The sequence below is a fragment of the Anabrus simplex genome, chromosome 9, assembly GCF_040414725.1.
Source record: "Anabrus simplex isolate iqAnaSimp1 chromosome 9, ASM4041472v1, whole genome shotgun sequence".
In the NCBI taxonomy this organism is placed as follows: Eukaryota; Metazoa; Arthropoda; class Insecta; order Orthoptera; family Tettigoniidae; genus Anabrus; species Anabrus simplex.
In genome coordinates this window covers 164,879,692-164,904,499 of record NC_090273.1, presented here as the reverse complement: position 1 = coordinate 164,904,499, position 24,808 = coordinate 164,879,692, and the positions used below count along the sequence as shown (strand labels likewise).

General features: G+C 40.0%; 1 protein-coding gene across 2 annotated transcripts in view; it reads left to right on the top strand.

Moving 5' to 3' along the window:
* Prx5 (Peroxiredoxin 5) overlaps nt 1–24,452 on the top strand; it is a 134,070-nt gene extending 109,618 nt beyond the window's left edge. Inside the window, exon 2 of one of the 2 annotated variants that reach the window (XR_010860973.2) lies at nt 24,102–24,236. Coding sequence is in view for 1 of the 2 variants with exons in the window: in XM_067153637.2 (XP_067009738.1) it covers nt 24,102–24,293 (192 nt within the window). In the remaining variant the exon portion in view is untranslated. Of the gene's footprint in view, nt 1–24,101 lie in introns of both variants that reach the window. The other variant, XM_067153637.2, reaches the window with a different exon arrangement.
* Nucleotides 24,453–24,808: the final 356 nt, after the last annotated feature.

Genomic DNA, 24,808 nt, shown 5'->3' with positions numbered 1-24,808 from the left:
TACGTGTGACGTGTTCATTCCAATTTAGGCTTTCATTTATAACAACACCTAGATTATTTACCGGGCTTTCATACGGAATTTTGGTACCAGATAGTGAGTGAAGGGATGTCTAAAGACTTTGTCATGTTTATCAATTTCGATTGTCCAACTATAATAGCTTTTGTCTTGGATGGATTTATTAATATAGAGTTCTCACAAGCATATGATGATATATTTTGCAAGTCAGCATTCATTCTATCAGTTGCTAGACGAATATCTCCCAAATTTGTGTGATGATATATTTGGAGGTCATCCGCATATATATAATAATTACAATATTTGAAACGAGATGCTATGTCGTTTATGTATAAAATAAAAAGCAATGGTCCAAGTACAGAGCCGTGGGGTACTCTTGTGTGTTTCATTGCCCATTGAGAAGTCTTATTCTTTATAATGACTCGTCTGCGGTTTGTGAGGTAAGGGCTAAAGAGTTGTAAAGCAGTCTGATTTAGATGAAGGGATTTTAATTTGGCTAGCAATGATCTTAAGCTAACAACGTCGAATGCACTGCTAAAATAAAGAAGAGTAAGTAATGTGACCTGTTCACTCATTGCGTATCTAATGTAATCTGTAACCTTCAATAGGGCACTGGTTGTGCTGTGTCCCTTTTTAAAGCCTGACTGTAATGGGTCAAACAAGGAATATTTGTTAAGATAGCCCGTTAGTTGCCGATGGATTATCCGTTCAAAGGGTTTTGAGAGAGATGAAAGTATACACACAGGTCGATAGTCTGGTAGTGAAATAGCTGGAGACTTTTTTGGTACTGGATTTATGATTGCATCTTTCCATATCCTTGGATATGTTCCAGAACTGAGGCAGAAACTATATATATGTGAGTAATTACCAGCCGAATAATATCTAGAATGCGTTTAATGATGATGATGATGATGGGGAGATCAACTCCAGTGGCATTTCACTTGACCGAAAGCAGTTCACGCTTCACCTCAGTTTCATTAACAGTAAGGAATTTAAACATTGGTCTATTTGGTGGCGGTTTAGTCAGTAATGTGTTAATTGTATGAGTTATAATCTGTAATTTGTGCTTAATTTTAATATCAGAGAAGTGTTTATTTAAGTCTTCAAGTGATATATCTGGGTTACAATGGTTAGGTTCAAGTTTCCCTATTCCTATGGAGCGAAGCTCTCGCCATATGCTTCGTGCATTCATATTATTATGGGCTAGCTGTTGGTAGTGAGAGAATTTCTTATTTTGGATCAATACTTTAATTTTGTTGCGCAGAGACCGATACTGTTCAAGAACATCAGGAGAGTTGGTTCGTCCATATAGCTGATGTAATGATTCTCGATGGGACATCATTCGTTTGACGTCATCAGTTAGCCATGGTGAGGGAGGTCTAAATACTATAACTCTACGTTTCGGAACATGCTTATTGAAGAGACCAAGTAAGAGGGAATTGAACTTTTGTAGTTTCATATCAATATCATCTTTGTTAATTATGTCCTCCCAAGGAGAAATAGAAGTATCTAGTCTAAAGTCATTCATATTTATATGTTTAATGTCCCTATAAGTGATATATTTCGTTTTATATTTTGGTACTTTAAGAGAATATGACAAGTATATCAAGTCATGCTTAGAAATGCATGGAACAGGAATCTGACCATGAAGCAAAATTTTATTAGGGATATTGGTAACCATTAAATCAAGAGGGGTATGAGATGAGGAGGTGGTTCCGATAGTGTGGTTAGTCAGTTGTAGTGGTAATACTGTCATGTTACACAAATGGAATATGTTTAGCAATTGCTTTGTTTCACTTGTCTGCTGTAAAATGTCAGTATTGAAGTCTCCGAATATTAATACATGTTCATAAGTCAGTAATAGTCGATGTAGGGGGGACCAGTGTTGCTCACGTCCGTAGGTTTAACCCGAAGATACCCTACACGTGTCCCCTGGGTGGTGCTAAGCGAGCAACAGCCTTTTGGCGGCCAAACAATCTTAGCGATCTCCTGGCCAATTTACATATCAATACCATGACGAAATCTAACACAAACAGTCCTTCTAAGGACTCACACTTCAGAAGAATTGGACCTGGTATCCATATGTTACAGATCAATGTAGAAGGCATAATCAGAGCAAAGGGAGAATACTTATCTAAAATTGCTCTAGAAAACAACATTGACGTAATTGCCATTCAAGAAACGCATACAGAAGATATAGGCCAACTAAACTCAAGAGGCCTGAAAATGGTTTTCCGTGGTTTCCCATTTTCACACCAGGCAAATGCTGGGGCTGTACCTTAATGAAGGCCACGGCCGCTTCCTTCCAACTCCTAGGCCTTTCCTATCCTATCGTCGCCATAAGACCTATCTGTGTCGGTGCGACGTAAAGCCCATAGCAAAAAAAAAAAAAAACTCAAGAGGAAATATTCCAGGATATGATCTCATACGGGCAACATATCACAAGGTGTGTGGTAGAGCTACATATTACATGTTATAAACTTCATATTTGGTCCGTATTGAAAATGTACATCAATTTAACATTATTAAAATTTTATTAGTCAGCCTATTCAATACAAATGATATTTGCTAAGTTATGACTTACATCCTATTAAACTAAGGTCTAAAGGGACATGTTTCGCCCTTTAAAAGGGTATCATCAGCCTTTTTACACTCGTGCTAAAGGTAAAAATCAGGATCCTGATTGTCGATATAAGAAAAAGTATATAAAATGAGAATAAAATTAGGATGAATATTATACAGTATGTGCAATCATGAGTTCTTAAATGACAATTGACAATTAAAAACCATTTTACATGTTTGCGAAGAAATAAGAGTTGGTATGGTTATTACACCAGCAATCTTAAAATGATCTTATAAAACTGTACAAAGTAGGCCTTGACCAAATAAATAATAAGAAAGTCTATGGCTAAAGTTGCCGTATCAAGGTTCGTGAAATTCGACTGGAAGCAACCTTATTTTAATTGGAGAGCAAATTAGAATCCAATGGCCACTCAGGACAGCATAAAACCTCTCTCGTTGAAAAGTCGTAATGAAACTGTAGTATGGCACATGTAGATTATAAAGTTGTGTCCAATCAATCCATTAATTTCATATTTTTCGAAGTGGGATCGCGGTCTCAGTATTTTTGTTGAAGGAGTTGTGAGAAGTTAACTAATAAGTGCCGCTGTACAGATTTTGTCAGCTCGTATACCGATGGTTAAATGGGAACATTCTTACGTGTTGGCTGTAGTTTTTGAATGTGGATTGACTATTGAAGAAATCTGGTGCAGAATCTGTAATGAAAAGGAGAATAAAAAGGTAAGACGTTTAGAGGAAAAACGGTTAAATTAGGGGAATTGATATAAATTCAATTACTTACGTTCTCGGTTTTTGCGGTATGAACTTGTTGCTTGTATGGTCTCGGAACGAGTGAGGTTTGAATGGCGTGTGTTGTATCTGTGTGGAACTGAGGGAGGGGGGTGTGATGGATGAACGGAAATAGGCGGAGCGTTGAGCTTGCGCGCTATTGGCTGTTGAAGATGGGGAGTTAAGGAAGAGGAGTGTAATGGAGAAGAGGAGGTGGACGGAGGGTTTAACCTACATGCCGTTGGCTGTGGAACATTAGCAGGGGCGGGGACGGAGAGAGTTACTTTTAAGGGGAAGTTGGAATCTTTATTGGAAGTTAGTTTGAGGTTTTTAAGGATTTTATTTAAATTTTGATTTAAGGATTGTAATAAATTGGGTAAAGTCTCGTATAGGGGATTTTTATTTCGACGGGATCATTGAGATTTAGGTCTTTATTGTAATGTTGATCCAGATATATGTAAATGTTTTCTAATTCGTTCATTAATTTTCCTTTATCTACTATTTTGATGATTGTTAGGTCCTGTTCGATAGTTGTGAAATGATGACCTGTATCTTTCATATGTGAACTCATGGCTGAAAATTTATTATGTCTATTGGCATTATAGTGTTCCTGGTATCTAGTAAGGAAGCTCCGGCCTGTTTGCCCTATGTATGATTTTTCACATTGCGTGCATTTGAGCCTGTATATGCCTGAGTTTGAGTAAATACTATTGTTCATGTTGAGTGTATTGTGGTTGAAAAATAGGCTGTGATTGGTGTTTGTCGTCTTGAAGGCAATGTTAATGTTTTGTTTTTTCAGAGGGTTTGTTGCTTGGTAAATGCCTGGATTATTGTATGTAAAGGTGGCGAATTTAGATTTTTTAGGTTTTTCAGGGACGAGGTTTGTTGCTAGTTTATATTTAATTTTATTAATTATTCGGTTGATTATATCTATTTTGAAGCCATTGAATTTTGCTAAGTTTTTAATATAATGAATTTCTGTTTTTAGATTCTTGGGTGATAATGGGATTTTTAAAGCTCTGTAAATTAAAGTATAGAAAGTAGCTTGTTATTGGAGTGTGGGTGGGTTTTCTGTAAATTTGGAAGTCAAATGTGTTTTTGTCACGTGTTATAGTTAAGTCTAAAAAGTTAATGGATCTGTTGACCTCGTCCTCCTTAGTGAACTTGATATTTTGATCAAGGGTGTTTAAAAATCCAAAATATCGTTGCTATTGTTGAGATTACTGTCAATTATTGCAAATGTGTCGTCAACGTATCTGAGCCACAGGCTGAGTCCTTTTATTTTTGAAGTTATTTTCAACGAGAGAGGTTTTATGTTGTCCTGAGTGGCCATTGGATTCTAATTTGCTCTCCAATTAAAATCAGGTTGCTTCCAGCCGAATTTCACGAACCTTGATACGGCAACTTTAGCCATAGACTTTCTTATTATTTATTTGGTCAAGGCCTACTTTGTACAGTTTTATAAGATCATTTTAAGATTGCTGGTGTAATAACCATACCAACTCTTATTTCTTCGCAAACATTTTAAATGATTTTTAATTGTCAATTGTCATTTAAGAACTCATGATTGCACATATTGTATAATATTCATCCTAATTTTATTCTCATTTTATATACTTTTTCTTATATCGACAATCAGGATCCTGATTTTTACCTTTAGCATGAGTGTAAAAAGGCTGATGATGCCCTTGTAAAGGGCGAAACATGTCCCTTTAGACCTTAGTTTAATAGAATGTAAGTCCTAACTTAGCAAATATCATTTGTATTGAATAGGTTGACTAATAAAAAAAAATTATTAATCTTAAATAGAGCTACATATGTTCACAATACTATAGAGAATGCCTATCTGATTTCTACTAACACCAACGACGACATGCACACCGTTGTCATAGATGTAAGTGGGACAAAAGTCATAAATGTTTACAAACCACCTGCCGTTCAGTGGCCTCCTTCTTTAGTCCCAATTTACCCACATCCATGTGTTTATCTTGATGATTTCAATAGTCATCACACCGAATGGAAATATAGTGTTAATGACGACAATGGCGAAGCTCTGGTCACCTGGGCCGACGCACATCACATGCACCTTATTTTTGATGCGAAAGACTTGTCTACTTTTAGATTAGCTTTCTGGAAACGGGACTACAACCCTGATTTATGCTTTGTATCAACGGATGATAACTGTCTGCCCCTACCAACATCACGCAAAGTCCTACGTGCCTTTCCTCACAGTCAACACAGACCAGTCATCATTGAAACAAGTGTGAAAGTGCCCATTATCACTTCTACTCCACGACCGCGATGGAATTTCCAAAAGGTAAACTGGCCTGAATTTTCTGAGAACCTTGACAAATGTCTGGGTTGGATTCCACCTGTTCGTGAAAATTATGAGATATTTGTGGGTGCAGTGACCAGTATAGCAAAAAAGTTTATTCCTAGAGGTTTTAGGAAGGAGTATATTCCCGGATGGAGTGAAGTCAGCGAAAAATTATATGAAGAGTTCCTCACAACTGGTGACCATGAAATATCAAATGAACTACTGCACAGCCTTGATGCCTCAAGAAGACAGAAATGGATTGAAACCATTGAGAATATCAACTTCAAACACTCAAGCAGGAAAGCATGGTCCCTTCTTCGAAAACTGGGAGGTGGAAACAAAATATTACGTGATAACAGCACCATCAGTCCAGATACTATAGCCTCACACATGGTGTCAACATCAAAAGTACCCAAGCAAAGAGATTACACCATCAAGATTAAACGAGAGCTTAAAGTATTAAAAGCAAAGTGTCAGGAGGATAATGCAGTATCTTGTCCATTCACATCAGAGGACATCTCAAAGGCACTAAACGATGTTAAAAAGGGTAACGCTCCAGGCTTCGATGGTATCCACCCAGAATTCCTGCTTCATTGTGGAAAATATGCAAAAGTATGGCTTGCACGCTTTTTCTGATATCCTGCAAACAGGGAACATACCTCCTGCACTTAAAAGAACAAAGGTTATCGCCGTATTGAAACCAGGCAAACCAAATGACTTACCTCAAAGTTACAGACCTATTGCACTACTCAGCACAGTGTATAAGCTACTGGAAAGACTTCTGTACAACAGGATAAGCTCTGTAATTCTTGAACAAGTACCTATGGAACAAGCTGAATTTCGACCAAATCGCAGCTGTGTCGATCAAGTACTATCACTGACCACCCACATTGAAGCCGGATTCCAGAAAAGACTTAAGACATCACTTGCATTCATTGACCTGACATCTGCTTACGACACTGTCTTGAGGCATGGCATGATCTATAAACTCCTACGCACAATACCTTGTAGAAGAATAGCCAGGCTTGTGGATAACATGTTAACGAATCGCAGATTCCAAGTAATTTTGGGAAACACCATCAGTAATAAGAAACTTGACAATGGGCTGCCTCAAGGCTCTATCTTGACCCCACTTCTCTTCAGCCTCTATATCTCTGACATGCCTGCAACCATATCAAGAACGTTTGGTTATGCAGATGGCTGGGCAATTGCTATTCAGGATAGACAGATCGAAAACACAGAACATACCCTAGCTACTAACTTATGCACTCTTGAAGAATACTTCCGAAAATGGAGGCTGAAGCCAAATCCAAACAAAACTACAGTGACATGTTTCCACTTATGCAATAAGCTAGCTAATCGTGAACTAGAAGTGTACCTGGGTAAAAATCGCTTGACCCACACCAATGAAGCAAACTATCTGGGAATCACATTAGATAGAACCCTCTCCTGAAGAAAACGGCTGAAAAACTGAAGTCTAGAAACAACATACTTCAGAAACTGTGTGGCACTACATGGGGTTCGTCAGCTGACACTTTACGCACCACCGCCCTCAGCCTGGTCTACTCAACAGCTGCGTACTGTTCTCCAGTGTGGCTCAATAGCAGCTATACCAAACTTGTCGATGCCCAATTGAATCAGGTAATGAGAATTGTATCTGGCACAGTAAAATCAACACCGACATTCTGGTTACCAGCACTGAGTCACATTCCACCAGCGGAACTTAAACGAAAACACGCCTTACCCTGGGAGTATAAGAAGATAAATGCAAATGACCAGCAACCAATACACCAGAACATCATTGTTGCTGAAGCCTGGCGTTTACGTTCGCGGAACCCCTTCATCCGGACAGCGAGACATCTGGTAAACAATAATTTCAACCTCTTGCAAACCTGGAAGTATGAATTAATAAAAAACATTCCATGGCAGCTGCAAGACATCACAACACCACCAAGTGGCTTTCACCTACCCCGGATAACATGGTCAACACTGAACAGTATAAGAACAAACCATGGCAGATGTGCAGATCTTCTCTACAAGTGGGGACATATACCTTCGCCTTAATGCAGTTGTGGTGCTCCCACACAGACCATATGGCACATAGTGAATGACTGCCCGACGTATTCCTATAGTGGCAACTTCAGTGACTTAGTGGAAGCAGGTCCAGCTGTAATAGACTTTATTAACAACTTGAAAGTCAAACTGTAAATAATGTAAATACGTGTTTTTTTCTTTTTTTCTGACTAATATTGATATGTACAGCCAAACGCTAAATAAATAAAAGTCGATGTAGAATGTCTTCAAAGTCAGTCATATGCCCTCCTCTGGGGGGCCTGTAGACAATACCAATTAATACCTTTACTGGTGAAAAAAATTGCCTCCGCGAATATGAAGTCAGGTCTCGGCTCAGCAGTGGCCAGAAGTGTAAACTATTTTACAACGGATATCGTCTCTACAGTGTAAAGCTACTCCTCCTCTCCTATCATCTCTGTCATGCCTGTATAGACAGTATCCGTTTATATCTACCATGCTACTAGGAATGGATTTCCTGAACCATGTTTCACTCATTCCAGCAATATGTACGTTGCTGTCTTGAAGTAGAGCTTAAAAGCTCGTCAATATGGGCTGGGACAGGCTGTGCATTTGTGTGAATGCAGTTTAAAGAATGGGGTTTAGTCACAAATATTTTCTCTAGCGTGTTACAAAGCAATGGGAGGGGAGGGCGCAAGTGCTGGGAGGTTGGGGAAAGGGAAGGAGCAGGCCCACTGTCTACCTGAAGGTCACTGCCACACTTAGGGGGAGGCATAACAGTACTCCGTAGTAAAGGAATTATCCAGGAGAGAAAACGTGTTTTTTACCTCCATATCTCTATAGATGTATTGCCAACTTATACATGCACTCACACACACACACACACAAATTAACTGAACTGAGGCACATGCACTATAATATAAACCTATCCTAAGATTACTACGGTATAATATAGCCACTGTGGACTGATCAGTTCATCTCAGCACCAAGTCTTTGTATCCATTATGCTTCGCTATTTCGTGAATTAGGTTTAGTTATTTTTTTTTTTAATTCTTCCCGAGATAGGGGTATGTTGAAAGCTCTGTATATGATACTGTAGTATGCCACCCTTTTGTTTGCGTTAGGGTGAGTGGAATATCTTTTTATTGTATTGGAGGTTTGTGTAGGTTTTCTATAGCTTTTGTATGTTAAGTGGTCTTTAGTTTTAGTGACATATAAATCAAGATAATTCAGAGTGTGATCTTTCTCAGTTTCCATCGTAAATTTTATATGTGGATCTATTTTGTTTAGCTGTTCAAGTATGTTGTTTTCATGTGTAAACCTGCAGTCTATAACAACAAAGATATAGTCTACAAATCTGCACCAGAATGATATATTGTTAAATTTGCTCATTTCTGAGTGTTCTAAGTGGTCTATATAGATCTCAGCTAATATTCCTGAAGCTGGTGAACCCATGGGAAGGCCTTGCTGTTTATAGGTAGTATCGTGGAACCTAAAGTAATTATTGTTGAGGGCAAATTCAAGTAAATTAATGAACTCATCTACTTCAAGGACGCTTAGATAACTGTGATTTTTTAAATTTCATTCTATTACATACATACATACATACATACATACATTATCTTTATAGACTGTTATGCCATTCAGCGTTCAGTCTGCAAGCCTCTGAGAATTTACTAAACGTCGCCACAATCCTCGATTTGCAACTAGTGTTGTTGCCCCATTTAGTTCTATATCTCTTATCTTTAAATCGTTAGAAACCGAGTCTAACCATCGTCGTCTTGGTCTCCTCTACTTCTCTTACCCTCCATAGCAGAGTCCATTATTCTCCTAGGTAACCTATCCTCCTCCATTCGCCTCACATGACCCCACCACCGAAGCCGGTTTATACGTACAGCTTCATCCATCGAGTTCATTCCTAAATTTGCCTTTATCTCCTCATTCCGAGTACCCTCCTGCCATTTCTCCCACCTGTTTGTACCAGCAATCATTCTTGCTATTTTCATGTCTGTTACTTCTAACTTATGGATAAGATATACTGAGTCCACCCAGCTTTTGCTCCCGTAAAGCAAAGTTGGTCTGAAAACAGACCGATGTAAAGATAGTTTCGTCTGGAAGCTGTCTTCCTTCTTACAGAATACTGTTGATCGCAACAGCGAGCTCACTGCGTTAGCTTTACTACACCTTGATTCAATCTCACTTACTATATTACCATCCTGGGAGAACACACAACCTAAATACTTGAAATTATCGACCTGTTTTAGCTTTGTATCACCAATCTGACATTCAATTCTGTTGAATTTCTTACCTATTGACATCAATTTAGTCTTCGAGAGGCTAATTTTCATACCATACTCATTGCACCTATTTTCAAGTTCCAAGATATTAGACTGCAGGCTTTCGTCATAGTCTGCCATAGGCCAAACTGCTTACTACATTTCCACCTAACTGAAACCCTCCCTGCCATTTTATACCTTTCAGCAGATGATCCATGTAAACTACGAACAGCAAAGGTGAAGGATTACAGCCTTGTCTGACACCTGTAAGTACCCTGAACCAAGAACTCGTTCTACCATCAATTCTCACTGAAGCCCAATTGTCAACATAAATGCCTTTTATGGATTTTAATAATCTACCTTTAATTCCATAGTCCCCCAGTATAGTGAACATGTTTTCCATCGGTCTGTTTTCAGACCAACTTTGCTTTACGGGAGCGAAAGCTGGGTGGACTCAGGATATCTTATTCATAAGATAGAAGTAACAGACATGAAAGTAGCAAGAATGATTGCTGGTACAAACAGCTGGGAACAATGGCAGGAGGGTACTTGGAAAAAGGAGATGAAGGCTAATTTAGGAATGAACTTGAGTTATGAAGCTGTACGCATAAATGCATAAACCAGCTTCGGTGGTGGGGTCGTGTGAGGCGAATGGAGGAGGATCGGTTACCTAGGAGAATGATGGACACTGTTGTGGAGGGTAAGAGAAGTAGAGGTAGACCACGACGACGGATGAAATTATTTGCGAATTATGTGCTGATACAGGCTTCGAATATCCAAGTGATGCTGAATATTTAGAGTTTGATGATGAAATGTCTTCTAACGGAAATGTTTCAGTTGATGACGATGATATAGCCGTATCTTCAAGGTGTGGAACTCTCGTAGCGCAGAACGAGTCTGATAGTTGTGTTATGGGTGTAAATATTCTAAATATTGTAAATAATGTCGTGTTTTCAGACAACTGGTTTATGGACAACAGTGAACCTAGGCTAGAGGATTTTGAAGGTGCTTCTGGTATGGTCTAACGAATCTGGAAACATAGGACAAGTAGCAGGTCTTATGTTTGGTAAAGAATTTCTTCAGTATGTAGCTAAGCAGACAAACGCATGCTATGAGCAGAATTCACATTCTCGCAATGTATCCCCTAAAACACTTAAGTGGACTAATGTTACTAGCAGGGAAATGAAAATATTATTGCTCTGTGTATATTGATAGGGCAAGTGAAGAAATCATGTCTGAAAGATTACTGGCCAACCGATCCCCTAATAGAAAACCCCATATTTCCGAAAACTATGAGCCGAAACAGGTTTCAACAAATACTTACCTACCTGCATTTCAACAACTATTCTGGAAGGCCACTAGAAAAAAACAGAGTAGTCCTTCTAAAGCTAGTGAAGTTCTGACAGTTTATTTGAATGTATGCACTCCAGCTTGGAGCTAGTTAGAAAGTAGCCGGGAACAGGGCTGTGCATGGGGTGAAGAGCATCCGGTCTGCAATGTGTACTGTTGTTGCCTTCACTATGCACCATCCTGACACTTGAGATAAGAAAGCTGCGGCAATGACATCTATATATATAAAATAAGAGTTCTGCCTGTACATTGCTCAGAATTTGAAAATAATGGTATTTCTGTATCGGTCATGTCCACAGTAACAAGGAAATGCACTTTTTACTTTTCCGTAATTTCTGTCTGTATGTATGTCTGTATGTATGTATGTATGTATGTATGTATATAAACGCATCACGAGAAAACGGCTGAAGATAATTTATTGAAAATCGGTATGTAAAGTTGGGGGATGAACCACTACAATCTAGGCTATAAATAATTTTATTCACGCTGAGTTAAATGGTAGTTTAGGGGAAGGCCTGGAATTTAATTTTCAAATATTTATATTATTAGTGGTCCTATCGAAAAATATTACATAACTAAAGTTATATAGAATTGAATTTCCGATCATTTATGTCTTATACATTTTTACCGTACCGGCTATGATAACATAGATATTCATGAATTAGTATTTTTGTTGCTAAGTCCATATCACCGCCATGCCAGGAGAAAATGGGTCAACAGAATTTATTGAAAATCGGTACATAGAGTCGGGGAATAAGAAACTACAGTCTAAGCTATAAACAATTTTGTTCATCCAGGATGAATTTGTAGTTTAGGGGAAGGCACCTAAAATTAAATACCTACAGTATGTTATTGGTCCTATCCAAAAGTTAGAGAGAATACAATTTCCGATCATTTATGTTTTTTTCAGTTTTACCTTACCGACTGATAAGAGTGGTATTTCAGAATCGGAAGAAAATTAAATGTAAAGGCCTACAATATCGAAAGCGCATGACATATATCAACAATAACATTATATTGACCATTGTTTGTTGTGCTATCACTCAAGTCCGATACATGGGATTACTGCTGCATACCGAGTATAACGGCCTAACCTAATATTGGCGGGAAATAGTTGGGGTGTTAGAAAACTTTCTTCTTTAGCATTCCTAAGGTCGCAGTTAGCAACTCCCATCTTTCAGCCTTACTCTAACCTATACTACAGTGGTAACACCAAACAAGGCACAAACACAGTTAAAAGGGGAAGGTAAGAGCACAATACACAATATAAGAAAACACTACACACTCGGAAAAACAGTAGCTAGCATTACGCGGATCTTCAACAAAACATGTACGTAAATATCAGTAGGGCCAACTAGTGAACAACAAACCGGGAAGATGAAAAGGGCTGGGGACCTACCAAAGGCATGGACCTGGCTTAGATAGCGGATTCCGAAATAAATGGCCGTGATCCTTAGATTTGAAGAATATTATTTACCAAATAATTTTACAAATACATTTCACATACAATTCCAAGTTACGAGCTATAAGTTCAGTGATATACATAGCTTATTTCGTAGCAGTGTAAATTCAAATTTCAAATCAACTATACATCTATTTACCAATGCAGTTGTACAGTGCAATATACAGTGATGTGAAAAAGGTTATCCAAAACTTAGCGTACCTAAAGTGATACAGAACTACCAGAGGCAAACCCCAAGGGAAATAATATTAAACTGCATTCTACATATTTTAGTGAAACAAGAAATGGGAATGCCTCGGAAACGAACAGGTAAGTCCAGCTGAAAAACTAAGGCGTCACAAGTAACTAATTTGGTGAATCTAGGCGAGGTTAGGGCAGACTCCTGTATGAAAAGCAAATCGGAACATTACGGAATTTTAGCAGGAACGGAATTCAAGACTGCTTACCCGAGGAGAGTGCCATCCCGGAAACCGGGGACGTCAACCAGATAGGCTGCTCGCAGACAGAACGACCAAGACCGACAGAATTCAGGATACAGAATTAACTCGAACACTGCCTCGCACACTATATATAGGAAATTCCGGCCTTGGAGGCAGCCAGTCAGCGTGCACGAGTTCCCTATCGCCACCCAGACTCACCAATCACAACTTTACTTTCGATCGCGAACTTTGAGTAACATTCTAGAATACGCCTGATCGCGAATGTCGTATTTCCAGAACAGTCAGAAATATTTTCTAGAATACATTACAAACAAAGTAACACACCCTGTACAAAAGTTATGTAACTTTCTGGATCTTTCCAGGAACTATAGAACAGAATTCTACTATTTACAAATGCCTATGTTACCAATCTTACACAGTACAGGTTAGGTCATAATAAATAAACATTATACAGTACTTCACCAATAAAGTCTTTAAAAACACTTTCCACTTGTACTACATATTTCGCTTGTGACATCTTCCTCCCCCCGAAAGTCGAGCCCTGCTCGACCATTAATATAACCTCACTGGGGAGCAAGCGATAAAACGTTCTCACACAGTACCGATAGTAAAGGTACATTACTTTAACACACACAATTTCTTGAAGTAACCTTTGTGATAACCAACCAACACAAACTGTCACATTATTTTCAAAAATAATATATCCACCTCTTGAATAAATATCACAAAATCCACATGGATTGTCACATTGCACTTCAAAATGCCTTCTTTCACAGACGATTATACAATTTGTACTCTGTCCACCAAATCATGTACACCATACTTTCTACCAAATGTTAGAAATCCCAAAACTTCTCACTTGTTGCTGACACTTTTGCACTACTTTCCCACAACAGTCACAGCACAGCTAGGCCACAGGTTCTTGCTGATGATGCGGCAGCCGACACGGCCGTTTGCCGCCAGCCTCCATTCAATGTCATTCCAAACCCGACACCTAGGTGAGATGCAGTTCAGTGGTCTCTTGCACCAAATAAGCCGGGGTGAGACACCGTCCAGTCCGCCTGCCACCAATAGGATGTTCCCCGCAGGATAGTGGTGTCGGATGGTAACGCCCAGGGCACACACTGTGCCTCCCAATTTGGCACTTCAGGTTGCTGTCCAAAGAAGCTGGTCACCGCAGCCGCTGTAACACACACAAACCGCATCAGACAGGGGAATACTTTGAGGTAAAAGTATGCTGCTGGGCTCAAGATGTTGCGTAGAGTCACCTGGTGGATGGCTTAATAAGTATGCAGTAGGGACTCTCCCTCGCACACCAGGGATATTAGGGCACTAGCCCCGGGGTAAGCACTGCTATCTACAATTCACGTGACAAGATTATGGGGGGTGAAAAGAAACTACAGGAGGGTGCCCTAAACCAGACCGTAAAAGGAAGAATATTCCAAGTAGTGACCCTAAACTAAAACTTACCTAACTTATAATACTAAATCTCTTACACTAGAGGATACCTAAAGTATTCACTTACACAATTACTTACAACTAACTTACGATAAAACTTATTAACTTATAAATAACCTTACAATAAACTTATTTTATAACTAAATTCTTACAAATAACATACAACTAAATCTACAAGGTCACCAACAATGGTATTTACCCTTCCCTACCAGACTTAAGGTACCTTGATCTGGGAGAGATGTACTCTGCTGATCCTTTTCCTTTCGGGGTCGCTCACCAACAATGTCACCGGGGTAAGGAACTTTAAGATGGTGCAGGGACCTCGAAACCTGGGGGCCAACTTACAGATAACATGGTCTGCAGCACCATTCCAATGAATCTGGCTACAGCCTTGACGTCCTTTGGAGGGGGAAAATTCTGGATGGTGGCAGTACGAGACTGATCGATTGAGACACCCCTCCCCGACACGATATGTCCTAAGAAGGACATCTGGGGTTGTGCGAAGGAAACCTTGGATGCCTTGAGGGTTATACCTGCCTTACGCAGTCTTTCAAGCACTTCCTTGAGATGGGGTAGGTGTTCCTCGAAGGTTTCGCTAAAAATTACGAGATCGTCAAGGTAATTATAAACGTACTTGAACTTAATGTCCGATAAAACATAATCTAGTAACCGTGTAAGGACGGCCGCTCCAGATGCTAGGCCAAACGGGACGCGTTCGAATTCATATAGGTTGCAATCGGTTGCAAATACAGTGAGATGCTTGGATTCTTCGACAAGGGTTATCTGGTAATAAGCCTGATTTAAATCGAAAGTGGTGAAAATTTTTGCATTAGCGAACCAAGAAAAACAAGAGTGCAAATCCGGAAGTGGGACAGATTGGAGGACTACCTTACGGTTCAACATCCGATAGTCCACTACAGGCCGATAACCACCTTGTGGTTTGGGAACCAGAAACATAGGAGAAGAATAGGCTGACTTGGAAGGCCGTATCACTCCATCAGCGAGCATTTGATCAATGATAGCCTTCAGGGCTTTCATTTTGGGAGGTGACAGCCGGTACGGAGGAGAGCGAACAGGTATGTTATCTGTAACCTCAATTTTGTATTCTAATACATTGGTGACGCCTAACCTGTCGGTGAAGACATCAGGGAACTTATCGCAGAGTTTCTTAAGTTGATTGGCCTGCTTTTCGGGTAAGTGATTAAAATCAAAAGCCTTGGGTTCATCAGAATCTTCGGGAACAGCGTTAACATGGCAAGGCAACATAGGGGAGCGATCACACAGCTCAAAGGTTCTTGCACAAAATTTAAAATGGAATCTGTTGAACTGGAGGTCCAAAATCATGCCTGTTTTAGCAATAAAGTTTGCACCCAATATGAATTAGCAGGATAAATCTTTTGCCACTAGTACTGGCATTTTCCAGGTGAAATCACGGACTCTAATCTTGAACTCTAGGGATCCTACAATATTCAATGAATTGGAATTAGTAGTATGGCAGGTTAAGGACACAGGTTGTAATGTAGGTAGCTTACAAACAGTTTTCATAGAATCATACCAGGTCTCACTCATCAAGGTGACACTACTCCCAGAGTCTAGCAATGCACAGACAGGTTCATTATTTACCTCTATGCATAAATATGGTAGTTTACTAGAAGGTATGGCAGAAATCCTACAAGATTGTAAGAAATGAAGACCCGAGTCAGACTGGGAGCAATCATTAGCCACAGCATTAAGTAAATTAATCAAGGTAAAATCATGATCGACAAGACAAGAAGCCATGCTTTGGGATTTGTCATCAGAACCGGCGGTTAGTCTTCTAGCACTACTATGGTCTGGGGGTCCAGAGCCAGAAGTGTTCCGTGGGCACTGCCTAGAGAAATGCCTAGTTGATCCACAGTTACGGCAAGAAGTATTGATAGAAGAGCCTCCACCCATCGCAGGTTTCCTATTGCCTAATGTCCCGGCCTTGGGACAATCCCGCTTGAGATGAGCCGTGGAGCCACAATTGAAACATAAACGGGGATTACGCGCGTTGGAAGCAGGTGACGGGGTGGTTTTAGAATCCTGAGTAGGGGGTATGGTTATAGGAGGTGGGGCTAATGCCAGGCGTAGCTGGTTAGCATATCGAATGCCTTATGCTATGCGGAGACTGTAATTGCTTCCAACTGGGTGAACGTCGCTGGTCGGGGTGAAAGAGCCAGATATGATCTATAATTCGGGGCGAGACCTTCAATTATGTTGGCAACCATCTGGGCCTCTGAATAGTGGAGCCGGAGAATCTTAGCTTGGAGCTTAATGTCTTGAACATATTCAGATAGTGACTCGTTAAGATGTTGTACTCTGAAATAGTGCTTCTGCACTAATGCCGACAAGGCACGAGCAGGAATGAAATATTCAAGAACATGGGCATGAAATTGATCTACTGACCATCTTTCAGCAATGGCCCTGACAATGTGCTCAGAAAGAGCTCCAGAGACATGTGGGTATAGAATTTGAAATACGTTGTCGTTACTGAGACCATACACAATTGCCTGATCCTTGAATTCAGTTAGGAACCGAAGGAAGGAAATAACTTCATCAACGAAGTTAGCTGAAAATTTCGAGATACCTTTAAACACAGTGGTCAACGGGTGAGGCAGACTGGAGAAAATCTGGGAAAGACAGATGTAGGGGGTGCTTGGGAAGGCTTAGAATAGTCTAGCGGGTTTACTGAGGCATCGTACCTTTGGTTTGGGTGCCCTTGTGAAAGGGACGGAGTACAGGATAGGTTAGGACTAACGTTATCCTGCAGTATTACGGGCGCAGACAACCTAATTTGAGAAAGGTTCTCACTAATCTGAGAGACCATTTGGGCATTAACCGGTTGTGCAGAGGTTACGCAACTCGATACGGGTGGCGCTAAGACAGGGGGGTGGTTTTGCACGATAGAATCAGAACCGGGTTGATTAGGAATAGAGGGTAAGCACTGAGCTTCAACGGAATTAGCAGGAATCATAGGAAAACGTGTACGGTTACCAACATGCAAAAGAGATGTATCATTAGAATGACTTACAGGTGTCCTAGGTTCAGACAACGAAACCGAAGATCCCAGGGCAGCATTGTTCACCTCAGACTCATGAATAGGCCTAACATTAGCACTAGGTGTCAGATTTGAATTTGAGAAACGATGTTATTTAACTTATTGCCTTCAAGCAAACCACTGATTCTGTCGAAAACTTTGGAAAACTGTTCCAATAAGGTCTGACATTACTGCCGCTCAACTTCCGGCAATTCAATAGATAACAAATCCTTAATCCTGTCTAAATAATGTAATAATTGCTCCTTAACCCGGGCTAATTGGCCATGCGGGGGCTTAGAAGCACTAAAGGACATAAGAATGGCGTTAAATTCAGGTAACCTATCTTCAATCACGGTCAAAGACTCGCGCAACTCGTCTGTAGTTAACTCAGGTATGGTTGTATGTAGGTCAAGGGATTGCTTCAACAGGCTAGTGTCATCTGTGACATTCCCTGACGAATTAATTTTGCAAATTTTTAACTCGTAAATCAGTTCTGCCTTTCTTAAATGGAAAGGATTAGGAACAGCGCGAGCCATCCTGACGGGTAGAAACGAGATTTCAAACGGAATACGAACCATATCTCTTACGAGGTTTTAGGTTAGGTGTGATCACGGTTCACTTTTCTTCCTCCGCAATCTAGCGCTTGCCTCTGCTACCAAATGTTACCTCTACTACAGTGGTAACACCAAACAAGGCACACACAGTTAAAAGGGGAAGGTAAGAGCACAATACACAATATAAGAAAAAACTATACACTCGGAAAAACAGTAGCTAGCATTACGCGGATCTCCAACAAAACATGTACGTAAATACCAGTAGGGCCAACTAGTGAACAACAAACCGGGAAGATGAAAAGGGCTGTGGACCTACCAAAGGCATGGACATGGCTTAGATAGCGGATTACGAAATAAATGGCCGTGATCCTTAGATTTGAAGAATATTATTTACCAAATAATTTTACAAATACATTTCACATACAATTCCAAGTTACGAGCTACAGGATGGCGCACGAATAGTTGACACATTTGAAAAGCAAATATAAAATGCAACTTATGTACTATGTTGTTAAAATTTCGTTTACACCTTCCCTGTTTCATGGAAATATCTGTACAGGTGACACTGCTGCTTTGTCTCCAAATGCCTGCATTCCAGTTAGCTTTCTGCAATGGCCAACCACGGCCCACCCTCCGTTCAGCAGCGCGCCCAAATAGTTATTTTTTATTGCGAATCAAAAATGTTACGGCGACACAAAGGAAATTTCGAGCTGTATTTCAAATTAGGTGGGCACCAGCAAGGAACACCATCCTTCGCTTATACAGAAACATTGAAAAACAAGGCAGTGTGAAGGAAGAAAAGCGACCACGTGCACCAGCAGTTCGGTCTCCTGTGGGTCGCCATGCAGCGTAACCCATACAAGTCAACACGGGGAGCTTCAAGAGGAAGTGAAATATCGCGCCTTTCAGTTCAAAGAATGTTACACGGTAAACTTCAGTTGTACCCGTGCAAAATGACTATACTACACAAGCTCACAGATCTTAACAGGCAGAAGAGATTGCAGTGCGCCTTATGGACTCAAGATAAAGATGAAGTGCTGTTTAACACTTGGTTCTTTGATGAAGCCTATTTTCATCTCAACGGCGCAGTTAATAAACAAAATGTGCGGTTTTGGGCTACAGAAAAACCAGACATTCATGAAAAAAAAAGGAAAAACACGTATGGAGAACAAGTGAGTCTGTGGGTAGCTCTGTTAAGTCATGGGTTAATTGGACCATTTTTCTTCAGTCAGACAGTTGATGCACAGCGATACAAGGACATGCTGCGGAATGAATTCATGCCTCAAATTCTCGCTATCCCTATTCATACGCAGTGGTTTATGCAAGATGTTGCAACACCTCACACAGCTAACGATGTTCTTGAGTTTTTGAGGGGAGTATTTGTTGATCGTGTAATGTCTCTTCGTTACCCACAGTACAACAATAATGGCGGATTCTCATGGCCTCCTTAAAGCCCTAATTCAAATCCTTGTGATTTATTTTTATGGGGCTATTTGAAAGAAAAACTCTTCGCTTCAAGACTTCAAAGTCCCATGGAAATAAGTGCTCGGATTGTGCAGCTCTGCAGTGAAGTTCATGAAGACCTATGCCGCAAAGTCGTCAGAAACATGTGTACTCGTCTCGAAGAGGTTATCCGCCACAGTGGAGTCCACGTTGAACCTGTGATATAGTGAAATGTATTTCCAGGGTCCAAGCTGCCTGTGTCTAAAATTTCATTACTGTTCTATGAAAAATAAAGTTCTTATTCTAAAATTAAATGTGTCAACTATTCGTGCGCCATCCTGTATAAGTTCAGTGATATACATAGCTTATTTCGTAGCAGTGTAAATTCAAATTTCAAATCAACTAAACATCTATTTACCAGTGCAGTTGTACAATGCAATATACAGTGATGTGAAAAAAGGTTATCCAAAACTTAGCGTACCTAAAGTGATACAGAACTACCAGAGGCAAACCCCAAGGGAAATAATATTAAACTACATTCTACATATTTTAGTGAAACAAGAAATGGGAATGCCTCGGAAACGAACAGGTAAGTCCAGCTGAAAAACTAAGGCGTCACAAGTAACTAATTTGGTGAATCTAGGCGAGGTTAGGGCAGACTCCTGTATGAAAAGCAAATCGGAACATTACGGAAATTTTAGCAGGAACGGAATTCAGGAGTGCTTACCCGAGGAGAGTGCCATCTCGGAAACCGGGGACGTCAACCAGATAGGCTGCTCGCAGACAGAACGACCAAGACCGACAGAATTCAGGATACAGAACTAACTCGAACACTGCCTCGCTCACTATATATAGGAAATTCCGGCCTTGGAGGCAGCCAATCGGCGTGCACGAGTTCCCTATCGCCACCCAGACTCACCAATCACAACCTTACTTTCGATCGCGAACTTTGAGTAACATTCTAGAATACGCCTGGTCGCGAATGTCGTATTTCCAGAACAGTCAGAAATATTTTCTAGAATACATTACAAACAAAGTAACACACCCTGTACAAAAGTTATGTAACTTTCTGGATCTTTCCAGGAACTATAGAACAGAATTCTACTATTTACAAATGCCTATGTTACCAATCTTACACAGTACAGGTTAGGTCATAAATAAACATTATACAGTACTTCACCAATAAAGTCTTTAAAAACACTTTCCACTTGTACTACATATTTCGCTTGTCACACGTTCGAGTAGTCTGGCCTGTACAAGTAGTGGTGGTGGCGGTAGTAGTAGCAGTAGTATGACATGGTCTAGTATTATAATTTAGGCCTATTCCAAATTATAGCACCACAAATCACTAAATAATTCAAAATTCAACCCTGAAAAGAGCCATTTTTTAGGAAAAGCTTCTTCAGATTCACTTTTATTAAATCTACATTCATTTTATTCCAAATTAGCAGTGAAGAGGGGCTTTCTCCTCTGGCTTGGAGGAAGAATTTACCTCCAAGTCAGATAGTTCTTTTCGCCGCCATTGTAGTGAATTGATATTTTCCGATTCATCGGGTATTCCTAGGAAACATATTAGTAAAAAGGCATAGATTTTGCCCTGGGACTCTCCACTATTCGACCCCCTCTCCCCTTGCCGAAAAAAAGACGAAGTGTGTTCATGATCACGGCTGTCTGCGGCTTGGTCATTCCAGCTCTGAAAATTTGGATTGTTCGATTGCAAGCGTAGTACTGTTCATTAAAAGTGAGGTTTTTCATTTGATCGAGTATTTCATTATGAAAACATTTCTTTTAATCGTGCCGTTCGTACTGAAATGAAATCGCGTATGGCTTTTAGTGCCGCGAGTGTCCGAAAACATGTTCGGCTCGCCAGTTGCAGGTCTTTTGATTTGACTCCTGTAGGCGACCTGCGCGTCGTGATGATGAAGACGACACAGCGAAATTAACCAATGATGGTTCAAATTCCCGACCCTGCCGGGAATCGAACCCCAGACCCCTGTGACCAAAGGCCAGCACGCTACCCATTTAGCCATGGAGCCGGACATCATTCCCACTGATGTCATTGTTCATTTCAGTTCGGAAAATTACTAAGATACACTTTCTGAGGATGTAAAGAGGCAGGTGGATATAATGCTCCCTAGCTTGATTGTGACTGATGGTAGGCAAGCGGGCCTACCGTTAGAATGAATATTCCCTAACCCAGTCTTCATATGAGAAGAGACATTTGGTGACTTCTCCGTCGCTTTTCTAGGGTAACGTTAAGAGTTATGCAGTTTAATACAATCTTGCTCACAACGTGTACACTACCTAACCTAGAATTGTGTATACAATGTACTGTAGAATTCCGTAGCGAAGCACGGGTACCTCAGCTAGTCTATATATAAAATAAGAGTTTTGTCTGTACATTGCTCAGAATTTGAAAAGGATGGTATTTCTTTATCGGTCATGTCCACAGTAACGAGGAAATGCACTTTTTACCTTTCCGTAATTTCTGTCTGTCTGTCTGTCTGTACACGCATCACTAGAAAATGGCTAAAGAGAATTTAATGAAAATCGGTATGCAAAGTCGGGGAATAAGCCGCTACAATCTAAGCCATAAATAATTTTATTCACGCTCATAAAAATGGTAGTTTAGGGGAGGGCGTAAAATTTCTCAAACATTTATATTATTAGTGATCATATCGATAAATACAACATAACCAAAGTTTTATAGAATTAAATTTCCTACCTTATACATTTTTACCGTACCGGCTATGATAACATAGATATTCATGAATTTGTATTTTTGTTGCTAAATCCATAACGACGCCGAGCCACGAGAAAATGGGTTGACAGAATTTAATGAAAATCAGTATAGAGAGTCGGGGAATAAGAAACTACAGTCTAATCTATAAATAATTTTAATCACCTTGGATGAAATTGTACTTTAGGGGAAGGCGCCTAAATTTTAATTTTTAAATACCTATGTTTTCGGTCCTATCGAAAAGTGCTAGATAACAAAAGTTACAGAGAATACAATTTCCGATCATTTATGTTTTATTCAGTTTTACTGTGCCGACTATGATGAGTGGTATTTCAGAGTCGGAAGAAAACTGAATGTGAAGGCCTAAAATATCGAAAGCGCATAACATTGATCAACAATAACATTACATTGACCACTGTTTGTTGTGATGCTATTTGCCCTTACATTGCCTCTCAACTCCGATAGATGGGATTACTGCTGTGCACCGAGTACAAAAACCCGACTGAATATTGGCGGGAAATAGCCGGGGAGTTAGAAAACTTTCTTCTTTAGCATGCCATTCCCCTGGTTCATAAATTTTCTAATACAGCTGGTACGTAACACTGTTTCTTCATACTACAATATTGAACTTATTCGACCGCTACTCTGACGTGTTGTTTTGAATGAGCAGTGTGCATACTTAAGGCAGAGGCTGACTTAGTAGTAGTAGTAGTAGAATGACAAGGTCTAGAATAACAATTTAGACCTATTCCAAATTATAGCACCACAATTCTTCACTTTTTATTAAATTCTACATTCATTTTATACCAAATTATCAGTGAAGAAGGGATTTCTCCTCTGGCTTGGAGGAAAAATTTGCCTTCAAGTCAGATATTTCTGCCGCCAGTTTAGTGAACTGATATTTTCCGACTCATCGCGTACCCCTAGGAAACAAATTAGTAAAAGGGCATAGATTTGCCCTGGGAGTTTCCACTATTCGACCCTCTCCCCGCCGAAAAAATACGAGTGTTCACGAATCACGGCTGTCTCCGGCCTGGTCATTCCAGCTCTGTAACTATGGTCTGTCAGATCGCAGTGTAGTCGTGTTCTTTGAAAGTTAGAAAATGTGTGGTGTTCCATTTGATCGAGTGTTTCATATGAAAGCATTGCTTTTAGTCACGGCATTCCTACTGACGTCATTGTAATGTATGTTCAGTACAGTTGGGAAAACCACTCAGTCTTTCTGAGGATGTAAAAAGGCAGGTGGAGAGTGAGTGTCTACAATTATAATGAAAACTCCCCAACCTGATTGTGACTGGTGGTAGGCAAGCGGGTCTACCATTACAGTGAAAATTCCCTAACTCAATCTTCATATGAGAAACGATGTTTGTGACTTCCCCGTCGCGTTTCTAGGGTAACATTAAAAGCTATGCAATTTAATATATCTTAAATTGTTTGCCTTTGTTATTGTTACTGTTGCTTGTTATTAGGTCTAATGCAAGTAGTGTGATATAACTGAATATCTTGTTTAATAAATGTATTACTCATTATAAGAATGGAGATACAATGATGAGGCATCTAGAGGAGAGTGTTTCATAATGATAAAAGTCTCAATTACATTTTGTTTCAGGTGAGAATGCTTGCTGATCCAAATGCTGCCTTCACCAAAGCCGTTGATCTGCAGACAGATCTTCCTCCTCTCGGGGGTCTCCGCTCCAAACGGTACTCCATGTTGGTGGAGAATGGAGTGGTCAAGGAATTGAACGTTGAGCCTGATGGAACTGGGCTCAGTTGCTCGCTGGCGGACAAGATAAAGCTGTGAATTTGTCAAATGAAATAGTACACTGTGGTCATATCAAGTTTCTGCTGTCTGTGTATAATCACTTTATCCTTACATTGCCAAAGTCGAATTTTGAATGTTCAAGTTGTGAAGCAGTAAAATAATTTCTTCCCTCATTCTATTAAAAGTAAATAAGAAACATTTCTTCACTATATCTTGTTTCCATCCATTTGTAGATCCTTTCCTCCTGGTATACAGGCTTTATCTTGGAGGTAAATAAGAGTGATTTTTCTTCCTATAAGCTGGGTAAAACATGAAAAAACAGAACAGACATTTAATGGATGTTGACAAGTATACAGTCTGTTCAGAAAATGTTTAGCAAGGAGGCATTACGTTAATGTTACTCGATCTTGCAGGACGGATGTGGACAATATATTGTCCTAAAATCATTTTCAGCTTGGAAATAAGCAGACCCACTAGTCTGCTTCTCTTCAGTGTCTTTGTCCAAGATGTGGTAACACCAGCATAAGCACTACCCTGCAGTCAGCTGAACGAGC